The 15,954-nt window shown below is 41.9% G+C and overlaps 2 protein-coding genes and 1 non-coding gene across 3 annotated transcripts; 2 read left to right on the plus strand and 1 right to left on the minus strand.

Annotated features, from left to right (window-relative positions):
- The first annotated feature begins 596 nt into the window (after positions 1-596).
- On the plus strand, positions 597-9,243 carry fbxl5 (F-box and leucine-rich repeat protein 5). The gene is made up of 11 exons (XM_085773342.1): positions 597-717; positions 1,426-1,641; positions 2,528-2,623; positions 2,832-3,027; positions 4,341-4,526; positions 4,660-4,785; positions 5,162-5,304; positions 5,404-5,486; positions 5,710-6,444; positions 7,376-7,524; positions 8,654-9,243. Exons 1-11 carry the CDS (start codon positions 634-636, stop codon positions 8,728-8,730), a joined length of 2,091 nt encoding a protein of 696 aa, XP_085629468.1. The 5' UTR covers positions 597-633; the 3' UTR covers positions 8,731-9,243.
- Positions 9,244-12,416: 3,173 nt separating this feature from the next.
- LOC146988216 (uncharacterized) lies at positions 12,417-13,874 on the minus strand. Its single transcript, XM_085775310.1, has 2 exons — positions 13,047-13,874; positions 12,417-13,001 (listed from the first exon to the last, which is right to left on the minus strand). Exons 1-2 carry the CDS (start codon positions 13,872-13,874, stop codon positions 12,417-12,419), a joined length of 1,413 nt encoding a protein of 470 aa, XP_085631436.1.
- Positions 13,875-15,688: 1,814 nt separating this feature from the next.
- Positions 15,689-15,807, plus strand: LOC146988217 (5S ribosomal RNA). Its single transcript, XR_015035804.1, has one exon. It is a non-coding gene; the product is annotated as a 5S ribosomal RNA (ribosomal RNA).
- The last annotated feature ends 147 nt before the right edge of the window (positions 15,808-15,954 follow it).

The following is a 15,954-nucleotide window of genomic DNA, read 5'->3' on the forward strand; positions in this document are numbered from 1 at the left end:
CCATTAGGGCTGTTGCTGTGGATGTTTGTCTTTCCATAGCAACCACAAGCCCACCGAGGAAGTGAAGCGGTCTGTTATCTAATAGATCCGTGCCTGGGTTTTGGACGACTGAATAGCAATTTACTCCTAATTTAGCGGTCTGGACGGATATGGTCTGGTCTGGTTATTAATTTACCCCAAAATAGATTAAATTAGATCTAATAGAAGTTTTACAAGTATACACGATAAGTACGTAAGTAGGCATAACATGAAGACTTCTTGAATATAAATTAAGTTACCGGTATGTATGCAGTGCTACAGATAGCCCAAATAGCTAAATACACAATTGCCCTACCACTGTTTTCAAAACACATGCTTTTCGACAATTTAGAAGTTAAAATGCACATGTATGTAACATCTGTCAAATAAGGCTTTTTTTTTCATGAAAGCGTGTTACTTATCTTGGGACTTCTGTCACTAGACTTACAATGTGACATCTTCATAAGCTTTAATACCTAAGTGTTTGTGTGCTGTTGGACCTTGGTTACATTAGCCCACATTTTTAACTCGTGGTCACGTGAGTGGGTCGTTCACGCCTTCTTGTTTGATTGTATCGCAGACTGAGCCGATGACGCACTGTAGCTCAGTGTGAAGATGGCTCCCTTTCCGGACGAGGTGGATGTTTTCACTGGCCCACACTGGCGAATGAAGCAGTTGGTGGGCTTATACTGCGATAAGGTATGTATAAATACACGTCGGATGTTATTTTTTAGGTTTACACGGGGCTACGTGACGGTGCGTGGCCAGCGGAGGAATGAACGCCAGCTAGCACGGTAGCTAGCCTGTGGTTGTAGCACCCAGGAGCGAGTCATCCGAAGCAGATGCAACTGTCGGATATTTGTCTCACGACCACATTGTGATGTGGTTTCCCTATGAACGTGCAGTTAGCATTTCAAAACAGGTGCTTACTAAGCTATGACTGAGGGTCATCTAGTAAGATGCTGTTTTTATACTTAGACAACCCATATTCAACTAGTCAAGGCTAATGGCTAGCCTCTTATACTAACTTGATAGCTTGTTATGCAACACGCTCTAAGTATTACAACGCAGTTTCTAGTGTTTCCTAAAACGGGGTTATAGTTATAACGAGTTCCCAGGCTGTCTCTTAAATATCCCTCGTTTAGTTGTCAGATTAGCCCATTTAACTACACCAGCTAACACACAGCGGGTGTGGTAACCTGGTGGTAACGTAACGTTACCACACGTATACATACCAGCTGTAATGCTAGTTTGCATAGCGTTATCTCAGCTGTTGTTATTGCGTACATATACGGATGAGCAAAAAGTGTTGACGATTGTATGCGTCGCACAAATCTCGATATAACCACATTAAACCGCATTTTATGGTACATATCTGATGACAGTTTTCGTTTGTTTTCCTCACAGCTTTCCAAAACCAACTTCTCCAACAACAATGATTTCCGCTCGTTCCTCCAGTCACTGTGCGCCACTTTTAAGGAGTTCAAGATGCATGAGCAGATCGAGAACGAGTACATTATCGGCCTGTTGCAACAGCGCTGCTGCACAGTGTACAATGTGCACTCTGACAACAAGCTCTCAGAGATGTTGTCCCTATTTGAGAAAGGGCTGCACAACGTTAAGGTAATCTGCATCAATATTTTAAAGTCAAGGTCTTACATTGATTGCACTTGTTTTCGTTTTTGACATGAATGTCTCAACAGAGAAAATAGCAGGCTTTACGTAAGAGAAAATCATGAGGTGTGTAGCTCAGCTGATACTTGTTACTCAATGGTGGGGCAACACACTGTCATTAGAGCAACTGAGTGTTGGTCAGACAAGCAGGACAGTACCAGAATAGTTGTTTGTCATGTACACATACTCATTATAAAGACAGCAAATTATACTCTTATCTCCTCTAAGTGTAGACTAATCCACAACAAAGCCTTTTAACAGATTGTAGCACCTAATTATGTAAACTACAATCCACCATGTCCTTATTGGGTTACAATTAAATTTATTAAGAGAGTGGCCAGATCCAGAAAGAAGTAATCTGTATAATAGAGGGAGGGTTGTTTTTGTGATCCGCTTAACAGGAGACAAGCGTTATTGTTCTCCCTCATGCCACGGGCTAACCAAAAAATGGGTTTTCCAGAATGATGCAGTTGTGTAAATGTTAACTTCCACTCCACCCTACTCTGTTTGTAACACACAAGCAACATTTTTCAGCTTTGAATTGAGATTTCCCTCTTCCTTTAAAGGAAAATATGTTTCTTCTTGGATAAATAATACAGTGCTAAGATCATTTGTAATAGTCAGACGTGCTTGTTTTGAATTTTTTTGTTAAAGACTCTATGTGGAAAAGGAAAAGGTTATACAACACCGTCCATTCCCATGTTTCATCATCCAGCTATTGCAAAGCATGGGAGACCTCATAATTTAACCACATTTGGTAATTCAGTTTTGAAGAGCTGCTTGATGTTTTAGATGGTCTTGTAGTCTGTGCATTAACAATTTTGTATGTTTTTAGAATGAATATGAGCAGCTTAACTATGCCCAGCAGCTGAAGGAGAGGCTAGAGGCTTTCACACAAGATTTTCTGCCCCACATGAAGGAAGAAGAAGAGGTACAAGATGTTCAAATTTCTATATGTCATTAACATAAACACATTTTAATCAACTGGTTTCCTAAAGAATGGGTAAGACTCAATTGTCTTTATAAGGAACACAAATAAAAGCGGATGTTTCTACTTATTTAGAAATGTTCATACTGTGTTCACACCCCATTAAACTGCCCCATTCAAGCTGTTTGTAAACTGAGGAGGTTCTTCACAGGTGTTTCAGCCTATGCTTATGGAGTACTTCACCTATGAGGAGCTCAAGGACATCAAGAAACAGGTGATAGCCCAACACTGCAGCCAACAGCAGTGGGACTGTGCTGCGGAGGTGCTGAAAGGCTTCTCTTTGTGGAGCCAGGCAGAGGAGCTGCAGAAGGCCTTTAAATACGCTGATCACGAGAAGACTGATTATGGTGAGTGCGTATGTTCACAGATTATGAAAGCTGGTCACTGCTGCCCACCAGGATCCTAATCTTTAATATTATTCAGACCTGATTTGATGTATTTGCACATGCAAACTTTCAGCGCAGCGCTATCCCAAATCAACAGACTTGCAGGTGTTAATTTCCAGTGCTGTATCAAGTTGCGTTTTCCATCCATTTTCCATCCACTGGTTTCAGTTGGTAATTGAATGGCTTGTTCTCCCAGTTTGTCTGCAACAATATTGTGGCATGGTCAATGAATGATAATTTGAAGAGAACACTTAGTGCTCTGCTCATTTTGTAATGTTCTGATTACCATTTGATTAAAACCTGTTTGGATAAGAAAATAAACAACAGCCCAACTGGGTTGTCCAGTGAGTAGGTGTTACAGTCCAGCTGATATTAACTTATCATGAAAGCGCAGGTCTTACCAGAGACTACTGAGGAAGGAGACGGTGCATTTATAGTCATTTCCTATAACTGTGTTATGTGGGCGTCTCCACGCCCTGTCTGTTTATGAGACCAGTAGGACTCTATTCAATCTGATGGGAGAAGTGCATGTGATCTCTAAAATGTCATTTTTGAACAGAACTGTAAGTTTATTTGAATCCTGTGTCCGTCTCAGCCACATGTATGAGCTTTTACAACACAGATGTCTTCTCTCAGTTGGTTCTGGTTTTGCTGCTGTAAATGTCATTTTCAAACCACACCAATCTCAAGTTTTAATTAAAAATTTAAATATAAAAAAAAATTATAAAATAATATCATACTATCATTACTGTCCGTATTGAACAGTTTTCAGAGGGAAAACAGAGAATATTAGACTGATATGATCTTGTGCTTGGTTGAATGAGTAGCAAATTCATATTTTATCTCATCATGTATTGCATTTTTTTTTTAATATTTTGACTATTTAAGTGCAATGATGATGTCCACTTAGGAAACAGGAAGGGTTTACCATTTCTTACTGTTACTTGAACTTGTTGTAACGTGTAATCTTTTGGTGATAGTGAAGACATGAACCCTAATATGTGGCAATACACCATGACAGTGTGCCAGCAGAATGCACACTACAACAATAAGAGCCTGAGACTCAGCCTGCTAAATTAAATTCAGTCAATTCACTCTGCTTTTCCGATTCTAAAATGTCTTACTTGAAAAAAAATCTTTGCGTAAAAGGTAGTGAAATGTTAAATAATGTGAAGTGATGAGCTCAATGGAATGGCGACTCACCTTGGCTTGGAAATGGATGATAATTCCATTTCATAATTGCAGTGTTTGAGCTCTTCTGTCCTCTTCCTCAGAACTGGAAAAGAAAAAGGATTCTTCAGCCCACATCTCTCAGCTCCCCACAGAAATCATGCTGAGGCTGTTCCATTATTTGGGCCCTGAAGACCTGTGTCGCTGCAGTCAGGTGTGCAGCTCTTGGTCAGAGTTGGCTAAGACCGGCTCTCTGTGGAGACACCTGTACCCTGTGCGCTGGGCCAGAGGTAGGGGAGTGTGTGATTACCTCAAAAACCAATGTATTATTTATTTTTCCCAGCAGTTTAGAATCACTCATTTGTTTGGTAATTGACTTTCTCCTACGTAATGATGAAAAACGTTTGTTTGTCTCCAATATAGGTGATTATTGCAGCGGCCCTCCAGGGGATCTTGACCAGGAGCCAGATGAGGAGTGGGTGAAGAGCCGTCAGAACGAGGGGCGGGCCTATCAGGAGTGGGATGAGGATGCTGATGTTGATGAGTCTGGTGAGGTTATTGACTAAAAGTATGTATTTGAATATAATAGTATACTGCACAGCCAGTGTTAATGTACTTGGTGATGCATTCTTGAGAAGGAAAAAGTCTGTTTGGCACAATTTGTTTGCACAGGAAGTAGTGAGAGTGCGGATGTAATCCTGTGGGAATTGTACATCTTAAAAAAAAAGGGAACAAATAATAGTCTTCATTAACTGTGGTTTGACATTTCCAGGGAAATCAGATTGGCTTTAAAACCATTGGTGATTAAAATCTAAATGTGTTTGGCCAAGATCCCACCAATACCCAGTAGTTCATTCTGTAAAGGTAATGAAGGAGCTCTAATCTGAATATGTTGCCGTGCATGTTCTTGTTCATTATCTCTCAGATGTGTCGGGCCACCTGGCAATAAGCACAGCTCGGCGAGAAAAGAGGCTGCTGAATGGGATTATCCAGAACCTGCTTCCAGCTGTGGGTCCATCTGTCAAGTCCATCGTTCTGGCATACAGCTCCACAGTCTCCAGTAAAATGGTATTTGTACAAAATCTTTATTTTATTCTGACTATGGAGCTCGTTGGACTGAACCGTCTGGTGGAAATGAAAGTTGACTTAATTTTTGTCCTTTTTCAGGTCCGTCAAATCCTCAGTCTCTGCCCCAACATCACTCATCTAAATCTGACCCAGACTAATGTCACAGATTCTGCATTTGACAGGTAAATATTAAAAAATCAGTAGGATCATCACCTACATTCATTTCTGCTAATGGTTTCTGCTAATTCTGCTGTGGGATTATTAACAAAATTGATGTACTGGATTGATAGAGGATTAAGATTAAGTTGCTTGGCACCCACTGTCCACTTTTCAATCTTCAATTTGATTTCTCCTACTGAAAATTCATTACTCACCAACATGTTTCTTCAACCCTCCCTCTTCTAGCTGGTCAACTTTTGGGGCCTGTCGCTTCCTGGAGCATCTGGATTTGTCGGGGTGTGAGAAGATCACAGACTACGCCCTGAGAAAACTGTCTGTCGGGCTGGGCGACCTCAAGTCTTCCAAATGCACCGACAAGTGTTCAGACCGGCGAGCCAAACTCATGAAAAGCTCCGCGGTCCCCATCACACTCATGGACGAGAGAAGCCTGCATCCGGTGGGCAGGAAGCGGCAGGCCATTGTTTTCAAGCAGGGGACTGGTCGCTGGGGCTCTGCCTCCAAACCCACCCAGGTGTGGGTTCTGGACTCCTCAGACCTTGCTGATATTGAAGACGCTGCAGCTTGGAGCCGGCGCGGAGGGATGTCTCTCCCAGACGCGGAAAGCTTTGTGGAGACGCAGCTGGCGGGAGGCTCGTGCTGCTGCAGGCGGAGCAGGAGGCGCGGGCACAGGACCGGCTCAAACACCACCTATTTCCATCAGCAGTACGCAATGTCTGGGGAAATGTTCTGTGGTCACTCCACCTGCTGCACTAATGACATGGCCCTCAGGACTTTAAGCGGGCCGCAGTGTGAATCAGGCACCACCAGGAACATCACTGCAGGATTTCGGACTAAATGCTCCTCATTTGGGGGCCTGCAGTGTCAAGTGACTGAAAACAGGACTGAGCGGTCAGAGGCAAAACGCTCACTGAGATTTCTCAGCCTCTCTGGATGTTATCAAGTCACTGATTTGGGCTTGAGGTAAAGATCATGCTTTGCTGTTTTCCACACAAACTGAGAAATACATGATTCTTGAGGTTACACCAGTCTTTCATAACTAATATGGACTTACACTGGTTTATTGAGACGTCAGTGTGTTTAGAATCTAATGTGATCATCTTTCATCAGTTGTTAAATACCACAGTACTGATGCAGTTTCAAAGCAACATAATTTAATGGCAACTGCAGTTATAGTCAGGACCAATTGATGGTGCAGTAACTTGTGGGAGACATCTGTACAAACACTCCACCATTTACCCTCCACTCCCCTCTGTGTAGCTGCTCTCACACACTCGGTTTGGGTGAGATCCAGAATAATAGTCATTCACAAGAAGGGGTGGGTGTTAGGACGATCTTCTGCTATCCACAATCCTAGACTGACGATATGATATAGTGTGTTAGATTACATCATCAGTGCTGTATTTATATATTGCATTTTAAAATTCAATCTCTGGCTAGCCTGCTAACTGCAGCTGTGTTCAAAAACAAATATTTTACATAAAACTAACAAAAGTTGTAATTCCAGGAGCGAGAGGAAGACATCATAGTTCAGGATTTTCACAATAAAACCCGTGTGGGACAGGATAAGTTTCAGATAGTGGATTGTGATTCTTACACAAAAAGCTTGTCATATGATTATTTGGACAAACCGCCCACCCCCCCCTACTCACAAACCAGCATAAAATGCTTTATAAAAGCATTTTATGCTGGTTTGTGCATAAAAAGCATAAGCATAAAAGTTTTTTTTATCAGTTGTTACCTTAATTCAGTTTATCATGGAGAGAGAAGGCTGTGTACACTGCGCTGCTCTGCGTAGGCTAAGACTTGATTATCGCTGTTCATCAAGATGTTCCGACTGTTATTCACCTTGTTGAACCTGTAATGAGGTTGCGTTGCACTGTGTTTGTTCCAGGGCTCTGTCTCAGCGGGGAGGGCTTCCAGTCCTGGAGCATCTCAACTTGTCTGGCTGTCTCTTCATCACTGAGGTGGGGCTGCAGGAGCTGGTGTCAGCCTGTCCTTCCCTCAATGATGAACAGTTCTATTACTGCGACAACATCAACGGTAACACAAGTGACACCGTCTGGTCGTACATGCCAAGATCTCTAATGTGTGTTCATGTTTAACTGTGAATGAAGATGCCACAGTGAATATATAAACGATTTGTGAGAAGAGCCATTACACTGTGTGGCAACTGTAACCAACTTTACTAACCCCACTCACATAGCATGTGTCCTTGTGTAAGTGGCCGATGCTGCTCAGGTGAAAGGTAAGTAGGCATCACAGCAGCAAGTATGATGCCAACCGAGTGTGTAGCAAGGGAGGACAGTGCACGCACATCCAAGACAGTGAGCAGGTGCAGGACAAAAAACAACAAGAAGGAAAAACAGACAGAATGTCCACACACTGCTATAATCAAGCTCCCAAAAATGTATTAGGACAACGTTTCGACCACTTGGGTCTTCATCAGGTCATCTGATGTGTAGGGGGTGGGGCACATAAATAGGGGGAGGTTGCCAATAATTAATATCACCTGTTGCCTCCCCCCAAACTAATCACAGTGTGTGTGCCATACAAATTAATGATTTAAAGGGATAGTTCAACATTTTGGCAAATTGGCCCATTGCCATAATCCCTATAGTTTTAGGAGTAGATTCATACTTTTAATTGTCGGTGCAAGCTATTTTTAGAACAACAGAGTAACAGAACATTACGAGACGGAGTTGTCTGAGGTAAATGCAGAGACTGCTTGCCAAAAAACTGCCCCAGACGGGAACACACATCAGCAGTTTTGCATGAGTTTACCTCAAAAACAACTCTGTCTCGTAACATTCTGTTATTATCTCATAGCGTGGTGAATGTGCAGGTCACAACTTGTCTACGAGAGCGTTTTGGAGTTGTTGGATTGTGTATTTGATGAGTTTGATGAGGGAAACCAAGGAATTCCATTAGCCTCTGTAGCATAGCTCTGAGCAGCTTGCAGCTCTGCTCCGCTGTTCTAAAAATAGCTTGCACCGACAATTAAAGGTAACAAACCTACTCCTAAGACTACAAGGATATGGCAATGGGTCAATTTGCCAAAATGTTGAACTATCCCTTTAATGTATAACAGTTATAAGAAGAGAAAAAAAGATATATTGTGTGCCATGACGTGCAGTCCAGTGGATAACCACCATGTGGTCTTTCTCTCCAGGTCCTCATGCAGACACGGCCAGCGGCTGCCAGAACCTGCAGTGCGGCTTCAGAGCCTGCTGTCGCTCTGGAGAGTGATCCTGCCAAGCAGCGCTCTCCTCAAATGTCACGTCTCCTTTTCATTGCACTTTATCCTGGGAATACTATTTGCTGTATTTGTGTCACTTAAAGAAATGTTTCTGGATGAAACTGTAACTTTGCTCCTGTTTTTGCATTTCCATCTGTATTAAATGGAACAGTCGTTTAGAAAACTATAAGGAGGGATGATGGGGTTTGAAACCTCTGCAAATGTATGTCCTGGTTCCCTTTTTCTGGTTTAAAAAAAAGGAAAGTAAACTAGGGAAATATGAACATGTACACCAACACACTCAGTGTTTTCTGTAGTTAAACTGTTTCTTTTTCACTAAAACTATACTCATTATGTAAGTCTGCTTCTCCCCTTGTTTAGTTGACCCATTTATAATCAGCATAGTGCTAACTGACTGACTGTACCTTCAAAGTTTTGTTTTACATTTTTTGTTTTTATCTTAAACATGCGTTGTCATTTAATGAAGAGGGTGATGTGGAAAATTAAACAGGAGTGAATTGTCACTGATGACTGTTGTGAACAGACTCCATGTTGATCAGCATAGGAGAGCACACACAGATGAATTGTGGGATACATATTATAACAACATGATGACATTTAAAGATGGTGTGGGTGTGAATTGGGGGGGGGGGTCTGTATGTGTATGCCTTTGATTGATAGGATAGTGGGGAGAAAGACTCGGGGAATGACACACAGCACAGATCAGCACAGTCAGGAAGCAAACCGGCGATCACTGCATTGGGCATTTCCAACATGGGACACACACTTAACCACTCAACCACTGACCAATTAATACCCAGGTGGTGCCTTGTAATAATGCAAGTGACAGTAAATGATGGAAAGATTCACAAAGTTCTCCCAAGATTACAATGTTTTTCAATTAAACAAGACTATTCAACAACTGAACCAGATACAAAGCAGCAAAACTATTAGTAGTTGTAGAAGATACAAGAAACTGCATAAGTGCATTGTACAATAGGCCCTCAGTGTCTTAGTCTCAGTAAACTTTATGATCCCCATGTGGGTAATTTGTTGTACAGCCAGAAGAGAATCAATACAGCAGTATATACAAACAACATAATAAACACAACAGTATATGGCAGATATAGTGCACTAATAATGTTTCATTATGTGTCCTCAGCACCAGATAATGATGGGACCCCACCACTGCAATGGCAGCTGTGGCTAGAAGAAGCATGATACATATATACATAAATATACATATTTTAGGGCCTAATCAGCCCTATACCCTATTCTACCCCCACAGACCTGTTCTACACAATAAGCCTTATTCTGTCCCATTAGCCCTATTCTGCCCTGATCTGCCAAGGCGGCTATTCTTTTTGTAGGCCTTGTAGGGCCCTGGGAACCTGCAGAGAAATACTGTTTAAAGTCAAATCTTTAAAATGTGATTCCGGTGAGTGACCTGAAGTCATTTTGAGGCTGCAACACCCGGAGCTGGAATCATTTTTTGGCATGGAAAAAGTGCAAAATTATGTGTTGCAATGGCCCTAATTTTTGTGGTAAAAACGACTGTAAAGGTTACATTTTCTAAAAAAAAAAATTTAAAAATTTAAAAAAAAACTCTCGTGAGTGACATACAGTCATTTTGACGCAGAAAACCCCTGCCTGTGCAACATCAGGAGCTGGAATCAATTTTTGGAAAGTGTAAAACTGCAACATATGCGTTGCAATGGCCCTCTACTCATCTTTCAAGTGGTAAAAAGTACTGGTAAACGTTAAACCTTCTCATTATAACTCTGGTGAGTGACAAAGTCATTTTGAAGCAGAAAATTCCCTTCATTGTAACACCAGGAGCTGGAATCTTTTGGCACATGTAAGCCTGGATATATCACAGGAATCCATGATTCACTTTTTCCTAATACGTTTCAGATACGCATTGTCACTCTTCCTGGCACAGTGGTGGTGATGAGCACACAACCTTTGCTAAGGACCGATTGTACAAATGCACTAATATAGTTTGTATATTCATGTTGAATCTTAATGTATTTCCTGTTGTTATCCTGTTAAACTTAAACATTGTAATTTGGGGGGAACTTGGTGACTCTCAATCATTTGGCTACTGTCACTTGCATCATTACAAATAATTTGGGGCTTGTGTGAAGTTTTCATAGAGTGTGTGACCATTGTTGAACATTGGAGACCTGTGACAACAGCAAATCTATGACTTTGAGGCTTGCAAGCATATACAAATGTTGTTATTATTAAAGGTACATCATTATATCATGTTTAACCCTGCACAACTTTATCCTATGAAGAATAAATAAAGAAATAACTGAGAGCATAAATTATTTCACTTTCAACATGAAAATTCTTTTTGTGCATCTAATTTATTTCCACATTTCTGCTTTATTTATTTATTTATTTATTTATTTATTTTTTTATGTATTTCTGTCTATATCGCAATTATTAAGGCAGTCTGAACATCAGTCTCCAGCAGGATGGGTTATAATAAATAGAAACAGAAATATAATTTTATTATTATTATCATTATTACCAATGGATGTATTTTGCATTTTTTATACACAAAATGATTTAGTTATGTATCTGTACTTTTTGGTCCTTCATCCCTACTATATTTATATATCCAAAGCTTCAGAAATGATACCTCAGTCAGTTTGTGTACTAATTGATTTTACGTGATGAATTAATTTTCACATTGATCATTTCCATGTCCAAGTGTGGTTCTGCTACTGTTCTGTTGTTGTCAGTGTTGTAAATGGGACAAAACGCTACTGCAACGCTACTGCAACGCTACTGCAACGCTCTCCTCTCTGGTCTACCCAAGAATGCAGTAAACAAGCTGCAATTGATTCAAAACTCTGCAGCACGAGTCCTCACTCAGACCAGAAGGAGAGCACACATCACGCCAATTTTAAAGTCTTTACACTGGCTGCCTGTTAGTTTCCGTATTGATTTTAAAGTTCTCTTATTAGTTTTTAAAGCACTCCATGGACTTACACCAGATTATATCTCAGAGATGCTTTTATTGTATGAACCAGGAAGGCCCCTCAGATCCTCTGGCTCCTCTCTTGTCCCTCAGAGCAGAACCAAAACATTTGGTGATGCTGCTTTCAGCCACTATGCCCCAAAGCTGTGGAACAGCCTGCCGGAGGATCTGAGAGGAGTTACAAACATTGACACTTTCAAACGTAGGCTAAAAACCCATCTTTTTAATCTGGCTTTATGCTATAGTCTCACAGTGTTTTTATTCTATTTTACAGTTTTATACTCTTTCTTATTGTTATCTTTCTCCTATTTTTATCCTGCATTTTATTCTATTTTGTTTTATAAAATTGTTGTTTAAAGTTGTTATTTTCTCTTGTTGTTTTTAATCTTCGTGCATTAGTCTCCTTGCTTTTCTTGTTTTCCCCCTATATACATATATATTTGTTCAGTCAAAATGTAAAGCACTTTGAAGGGCATCTATTTGCTTTGAAAGGTGCTATATAAATAAAATTTGATTGATTGATGATTGATGAAAACCAAATGGGAAGTTTTAAGTGAAATGAAAAGCTCTTTTCAGGTCAGAATACAGCAGTATGATCCGTCTTCCAAACCCTTTTGGTCACCTGATCGCTGCGTCTTGTATCATTTTCATAATGCTTTTATTTATGTCATTTTATTAGTCCTGCTTATGCTTCAGAGCCCCCTCCTAGGGCCTCCCTCTCCTCCTACAGCATGGCAGACATCCCCAGCAGCATCGGCCTTCGTAGCTCTCCTCTGATGCCTGCCTCCTGGCCCCCGAGTATTTCAGCGTCTCGACACTGGAGTATCGCCTCCTCCACCCAGGGACGAAGAGCCTCATAAACCTGTGCCGCAGTGTGAGCGTGTCAGGTTCACTAGACGTGCTGTGCTTCCTAAAAAATGAGTCGTCGAGACTCGGCATCATCTCTTCAAGAGCCCTCAGCCTTTTACGCAGGGTGTCTCCTTTCAGTCTCTTCTCGAGCCTGTCTCTTGTATCGTTGATGTCGCTCTGTTGCTCTTCCTCTTGGATCGGTGTCTGCAGCTGCAGGATGTCTCTCTGCAGGCTGTCCTTGCCTTGCATGGCCTCATTTGCTTTCTCCTCAAAATCACTCTCTGGACTTGGGTCCTGTTCTTTCACAGTCACTATCTCCGTCTCCTTGTTTTCTTTCTCCTGGTCTCCTGCCACTTGGCTCTCCATTGTTTCTTTGGCTGTATCTGTTTGCTCTGGTAAAGCTGGATTCTGTTTTGCCACAGTCTCTGTCTCTGTCTCTGTCTCTGTCTCTGTCTCTTCGATATCTTTCTCATGGTCCCATGCCACTTCCCTCTTCTGTGGCTCTTTGGTGGTTCCATCCATTTGCTCTTGTAAATCTGGATTCTGTGTTTTCATGATCTCTGTCTCTGTCTCTGTCTCTGTCTCTGTCTCTGTCTCTGTCTCTACAGTATCTTTCTCCTGGTCTCCAGCCACTTGGCTCGTCTTTGGCTCTTTGGTGGTTGCATCTGCATCCATCTGCTCTTGTAAAGCTGGATTCTGTTTTTTCAAGGTCTCTGTCTCTATGATTTCTTCCTCCTGGTCCCCTGCACGTTGCCCCTCCTTCAGCTCTTTGGTGAGTTCATCTATATTCTCTTGAAAGGTTTCCAGTTGCTCTTTCGACCAAAAGTCAGACATCACGTCTTTGAAAGCGGCCATCTGCCGCAGCGTTCGTGCCATCTCTGCCTGCCATGTTCCTCCTTCTTCAACAGGGAGTTTGATGGTATTCTCCATGTCTGAGGTCTGAGGTTCATTTCCAACCATTTCAGGCAGCCTCAACTTGTCATTCTCTTTCAGTTTACTTGCGTTCTGCCCAGAGGTCTCTCTTTCAGTGAACTCAGTGGATGTTGTTATTGTTGAGATGGCATCGTTGCTCCATTTCTTCTGGCTGATCAATTCATCAGTTTCTTTCTGACGAGCTCCTCTGTCTTCAAAGATGGTGTTATTTAATCTGCAGGGGTCCCAGAGGACCTGGTTGGTCTGGTGGAAGGACTCGCAGGCTTCAGGGCTGGTGATGTGCAAGTAAGGGAGACTGCTGAGGTTGTGCATCCCCTGGCTCATCGGGTCCATGATCCTGCTCTGCAGAGCCTCCCTCTCTGATCTCGGGCGTTTACTCATGATCCAGTAGTCCCTGTTTTAATGGAGGACACTGTTGATTTTAATGGCTTCACACAGTCTTTGGGCGCTGTGCTGCTGTGCTGAGATTCCACATTCTACACATTCTACACAACACTCAAATAATGCCAAATGTAAACATGTCACCATGGTAACAGTTCATGGAATGGAACAGCGAAAGCAGGGTTTGTTTCTGTTCATAGCTGATACCAATAAACCCTCTCTAATGAACAAATCTGAACTATTTTCTAGATTGAAATGAGTGCTAAATAACTTGACATGTGGGAGGCCTGTTAATTTATTTATTGCCTTATGAAAGATACAAGATATTTTTTTGTCACATACAGAAGTCACAGAGTAACATGCAATGAAATGTCTCCTGGTTGCTCCTAAACTGCCTTAGAATAAATAAGATAAATATGAATAAAATAAAACTAATACGATGTAAATAATGTAATAAAATATAATCTAAATAATGCAATCAAATGAAAATATGTGCAAGGGTATGTGTATGTGTGTGTGTCAGGCTGAGTCCGAGTGGTGGGGAAGTGGTCACGTTGAGTCCTGGTTCAGGAGTCCAATGGCCTGAGGAAAGAAGCTCAGTTTTGGCCATACTCTTAAACTGTTTTCTTGATCTCAGCACCTGGATCATAATGATCCTGGTGGCTCTGGTATAGATGTCTCTCAGGGATGGCAGGACCAGTCCCGTGCAGTGTTCTGCTAAGCAGGAGGTGATGTTCTGGGTCAGGACGCTCTCCACAGCACCGTTGTAGAAGGTCCTCAGGATCTGTTTGGAGACTCTCTTGGAGACTTCCTCAGCTGCTTCAGATGGTAAAGACACTGCTCGGCCTTCTTGGACTTTATGTGTGCAGTCTTCGGAAATGGTAACGCCAAGGTAATTGACAATGCTTGCCCTTCCCACTGCAGTCCCGTTGATGGTGAGGGGGTCATGGTGCTGCTGTGTGTTAGGCTACTGCAGTTTTCTGATTTGACTTATTATTTTTTCACTCTGGTCGTGTCCCCTGATCTGACAGATTGCCTCCAGACACTGGCATGGCATGTCAAAAGAACAGCACCAGCCTTGTTGCCTTCAATGACCTCCCACTGGTCAAAATAAATAATTCACCTGGATGCTTGGACCAGCTCAACACATTCCATGATGCTGTCACCACAAGGAGAAAGGAGGGAGGTTCTCTGTGCAATCCTCCACCACCACCTGACACATCAGACAGGGTTCCTTTGCTGGCAGCTGTCTGCCTTTTTCTACTGCCATCTACTGTAAGGAACACCTTCTGGCTTATAGAAGACAACTGATGAAACATTTCAGTAACATTATTTCACATAAAAGTGTTAACGATCCATAGATCCGAGAGGAACGATCCATAATGAGATTAAGGAGCGGCCCTATAGAGCTCTCTTTGTTATTATAAAGTAGTACTAGACATTGTGAATAATGGAGAGAGGAAAAACCAGTGGTTCAGGCTTTATAATATTGAAAAAATACTTGTTTCAAAAATAAATGAATTGAATCCTCATTTTCGAGGGGGTCCCAAGTAGGACAACATACAAACATACTGTACATTCCATAAAAAACAGACAGTACAGAAAACAAAAGAGACAAAAGACAACCCCCCCCCCCCCAAAAAAAAAAACAAACAAACAAACAAACAAACAATACAAAAACAGAGCACAAGCTAAGCAAAAAGGAAGGAAAGAAAGAACGAACCAAAGACGGAAAGATCCCTTTCTACACCCGGAATTGGGCCTGGTGCTGATGATCATCACGTTTATAGAGGCTATTTGTCACCTTAGCTCTCGCTTACGGCCATACCACCCTGAACACGCCCGATCTCGTCTGATCTCGGAAGCTAAGCAGGGTCGGGCCCGGTCAGTACTTGGATGGGAGACCGCCTGGGAATACCGGGTGCTGTAAGCTTTTTCACTTTTCACAGCACCTTACACTCTGAGAACCTTTATCCAATGTTGTTTTATTTGTATAGTTTTTATTTTATAAATGCAAAAACAACAGAGAAAACAGTGGTCAGAAAATGAGTTCTCCAGCTCTTGGGTCTCCACTCCGGGC

The sequence above is a fragment of the Trachurus japonicus genome, chromosome 4, assembly GCF_045865225.1.
Source record: "Trachurus japonicus isolate A0001 chromosome 4, Traja_1.0".
NCBI classification, from domain to species: domain Eukaryota; kingdom Metazoa; phylum Chordata; class Actinopteri; order Carangiformes; family Carangidae; genus Trachurus; species Trachurus japonicus.